The 3,786-nt window shown below is 35.1% G+C and overlaps 1 protein-coding gene across 2 annotated transcripts in view; it reads left to right on the top strand.

The window, feature by feature from the left end:
* Positions 1-2,638: 2,638 nt before the first annotated feature.
* NR5A2 (nuclear receptor subfamily 5 group A member 2) overlaps positions 2,639-3,786 on the top strand; it is a 155,546-nt gene continuing 154,398 nt past the window's right edge. Inside the window, exon 1 of one of the 2 annotated variants that reach the window (XM_004375318.1) lies at positions 2,639-2,951. In XM_004375318.1, coding sequence (XP_004375375.1) covers positions 2,888-2,951 — 64 coding nt within the window. In that variant the 5' untranslated portion in view covers positions 2,639-2,887. The remainder of the gene's footprint in view (positions 2,952-3,786) is intronic. The other variant, XM_004375319.2, reaches the window with a different exon arrangement.

The raw sequence follows: 3,786 nt of genomic DNA, 5'->3' as shown, positions 1-3,786 counted from the left end.
ATGAAATGTGTCAATACTTGCAAGATGTGCATAACTGGGTGAACCCATATTTTCTAATTGGCCAATGCATGATGTTGCAAAGTCATGTACAGGTAAACCATGCATACATAAAAGACAGAGTCACAGCATAAAATAGGCCAAAGGATTTTAATGTAACAGTTCAAAAAGTTCACTGATATGACTTTAGATTCCACATTTTAATTAATCTTTCAGAAGCTACCACTTGTCAAGTTTTGGCATAGTGTCAAAGAAAAATATACATAATTATCTGAAAATGTTTCTCCAACTTCGTATCTGTGAAGTCATATTTTCTTACATACTTCCAACAAAACAATATATCACTACAGACTGAATGCAGAAGCAGATATGAGAACCCAGCTGTCTTCTATTAAGCCAGACATTAAAAAGAATTGTGAAAATACCACTCCTCTGGTTAATTATTTTATTTTAGAAAAAAAAACAAACCCATTGCCGTCGAGTCAATTCCGACCCTTGGTGATCCTATAGGACAGAGTAGAACTGCCCATAGGGTTTCCAAGGAGTAGATGGTAGATTTGAACTGCCAACCTTTTGGTTAGCAGCCGAACTCTTAATCACTATGCCACCAGGGTTTCCATTTTGGAAAATACAGTTATTTTTAATTACAATATGTTATTTATATTAATGTGTAATGGATTTGTTATTGCTATTTTTAAATTAATTACACATTTTGAATTTTTTCAATTTTAATTTCTAATACAGCAAAAGTTTTAATAGAAACAAGCAAAAATTCTGGGGGGGGGGTTCCTAAATAATTTTTAAGAGAGTAGCTGTTTTTCAGAAGTCATATGTCCTCTAACATATACATGGGTATATCTCTAGTATTGTGCCATGTTATTGTTGGATTATTCAGAGAAATAATAACAGCAAAGAACAAAGATGATTGTAATTACCCAATCCTTTTTAGTATGAAATACAAATTCAGCTGCCCAGCTAAAAACTTCACCTCCCATCTTCCCTTGCAACTAAGTGTGGGTATGTGTCTAAGTTCAGCCAAGTGAGATATAAACCAAGTGTCTCTGTAGTACTTTCTGGAAATGTCCTTAAAAGGAGCATGCTACCTCTCCCCTTCCTCCATTCTGACTCCTGGAAGTGATGGTTGGCACTTCAGCAGCCATCTTGAAACACAAGGACAAGAGATGGAGGATAGATAGAAGGAACCCTTGTCCTCAACAACTTTATAGAGCTATTGTATTTTCCCTGGATCGCCTACTTCTGAGCTTCTTTTATAAGAGAAATAAATATGTATCTTGTTTAAGCCCCTGTTGGCCTGTTTTTTTTTTTTTTAATTATATGCAGTAAAATCGAATCCTAAAAAATTAAATTTTAAATGAGAAAAATGCTGTACATAAACCTTTCGGTTTTATCCAAATAGAATATCAGGCAAAAGAAGAAAAAATAGTTGGCTCCAACCGGTTCTGTGGACCTTTGCGATGTCTGTATATCCTCAGCAGCAGATTTTAAAATATGGGTAATAGCAATCCTTTGGAAGTATCATAAAACATTTCAGCCTATGATAACATATACTACATAAAAATCAAATCAACCTCAGTCAAATCCAACAGAAACTACAGCTTTAGAATTAAAATTACCAGAGGAAAAAGCTCAGTAGGTGGTGAGACAGAATCTGCTTTGTCCTATCACTTGCAGAAAGCCAAGTGTTACCAGCTAAGGGCTATGCAGATGACCAGGACAAGAAGCAATTTCTAACAAGCTGCTATATTTGTAACTTTACTTAGCAAAATCAAAGCAAACAAGAAAACCAACTAATGATTCCACAATGTGAGAAAAGACATGCATTTCTCTAAGAATCCAGACTTTACTACTTTGTAGAACAATGGAGATACTCAGTAAGCATCTAAAACTATCCTTGGTCATTTGAGTAATAGTTCTTTCGTAGATTCAGTTCAACAGACCATGTGAATAGTGATCCAAATTTTTCTCCACGGAACCAAGCAAAGAATAATAGCTTTCAACGTATCACACAGTCACCATTTTGCCATCATTAACCTCAAAGTACAAGTTTTACTTTATTGGGATAAAGAGCTAGGCTGCCCTTTTAAACCAACTGACCTATGTACAAACAAGCTAAGGTTAGCTCCTCTTCTAGTGAGTAGGCACGATAAAAAGTTAGTTAACCAAAACATGAATAAATTAATTAAGCTTGGAAATGCTACCTGTAGTATTTCAAAGTGTCAATCATATTTACAGTCATCACTTAAAGAATTAATGCCTGCCAATGTTATCATCTAAAATGTATTTACAGAGGTCAAAAGAGCTGTCTGTCCTCTTCTATGCAAAGAGGTGATGACATCAGGGGCATGTCACAAGCCTAAGTTTAGTTAGTGGATTTAAGCTGGTTTGGAGTTTTATCCACTAAGTATGATCTTCTGACCCCATAGTTTTACAACTTTCCACTCTCTGTGCTGCATAGCACCTCTCCACTTCTGAGTTAATCATTTCTTTGCCATTATCTGCCAAGAGTTCTTATCTCTTTCGCTGTCACTTTATAACAGGGTCCTCTTATCAACCTGCATGGAGTCATGTGATCCATCCAAGCCTATCAAAAGTTTCCATTCTTCTGATTAGAAACCATCATGAAACTGGATACATGGTTTACAGCAGGTCACTAATGCATGAAAAAGTAGAGTCCAGGGAAAGACTTGCTTGTAACTTTCTGAATTCTTGGACTCTTTTTTTTTTTTTTTTGCTTTTTCTTAACTTTCACTAAGGGTTCCTGCAGTCTGATGTGTCCTCTTCAAGGCCACAAAATCTGACAAGCTGCCTTTTTTCTTGTACTCAATGATTTCTGCCCTAAGCCAAAGGACCGCCTATAATTTCACTAAGAATGTCTTCTAATTCAGATAGCAGGGATTTACAAGAATCTCTCAAGAATGGACTTACACCTGTTGGTAAGTAGGAGCTGCTCTATTTATCACCAGTTTATTCTTCTTCTACTACCTGAATATGTGTAATTTAATCTCATTGATGAAATTTGTATTATAAGTCACTGCTTTTCCTATTGTGTTTATTTAAAGAACATGATAAGCCCATGTTTATATACCACACATCTTTCTTGCAGTTCAAAAAAAGCAAATGGATATTTCAACACATGAATATTCTTCATTATAGCCAGTGTTTTTGGATATTATTCTTTTAGCCTACAATGTCAGAAAAGATAATGTATCACATATCAATTTAGTCTTAATATTTTCGGATACTTTTAACAAGCTAAAATTCGACAAAATTAGACATTTGAAGTTAACCATATTGCGTGATCCTTGATCAAACTTGAACAGATCTCTTTCAAATATTGGTAAAGTTTCAAGTTCTGCCATACCACAGTACTGGTGTCTCATTCATTGCAGATACTGTAGAAAAATCGTTTATTTTTCCAGCAGATGTAAAGTCATGGGGGGGGGGGAGAACACCAGACCATCACTAGTTAAGAATTAGAAATTAAGAGTTACAGTCGCTTTTCAAAATAAGGAATGTCTTTTTTCATAAACATATATAATAAAAGTATTTTTTTCATTAAAAATACAACAAAAAAGTGAAGTCACATTCGCTGATTTTACAGCAAGAATACAATCAATCTAAATCGAAACGACTAAAGGAAAGTGAGTCCCAATTGTCTGTAATTAGTAGTCTGCTGGAAAATATGCCCTTTATTCCTTTCTCCTAGCTTTTAAAGGACCTCTACTTTTTCTTGTTAGTACTTTCTTAGCCGGAATCCGCCCCACCCCC

Source organism: Trichechus manatus, unplaced genomic scaffold (assembly GCF_000243295.1).
Source record: "Trichechus manatus latirostris isolate Lorelei unplaced genomic scaffold, TriManLat1.0 scaffold00035, whole genome shotgun sequence".
Lineage (NCBI taxonomy): Eukaryota > Metazoa > Chordata > Mammalia > Sirenia > Trichechidae > Trichechus > Trichechus manatus.
Note: the sequence above shows the minus strand (reverse complement) of the source record. Positions and strands in the feature narration are given on the sequence as shown.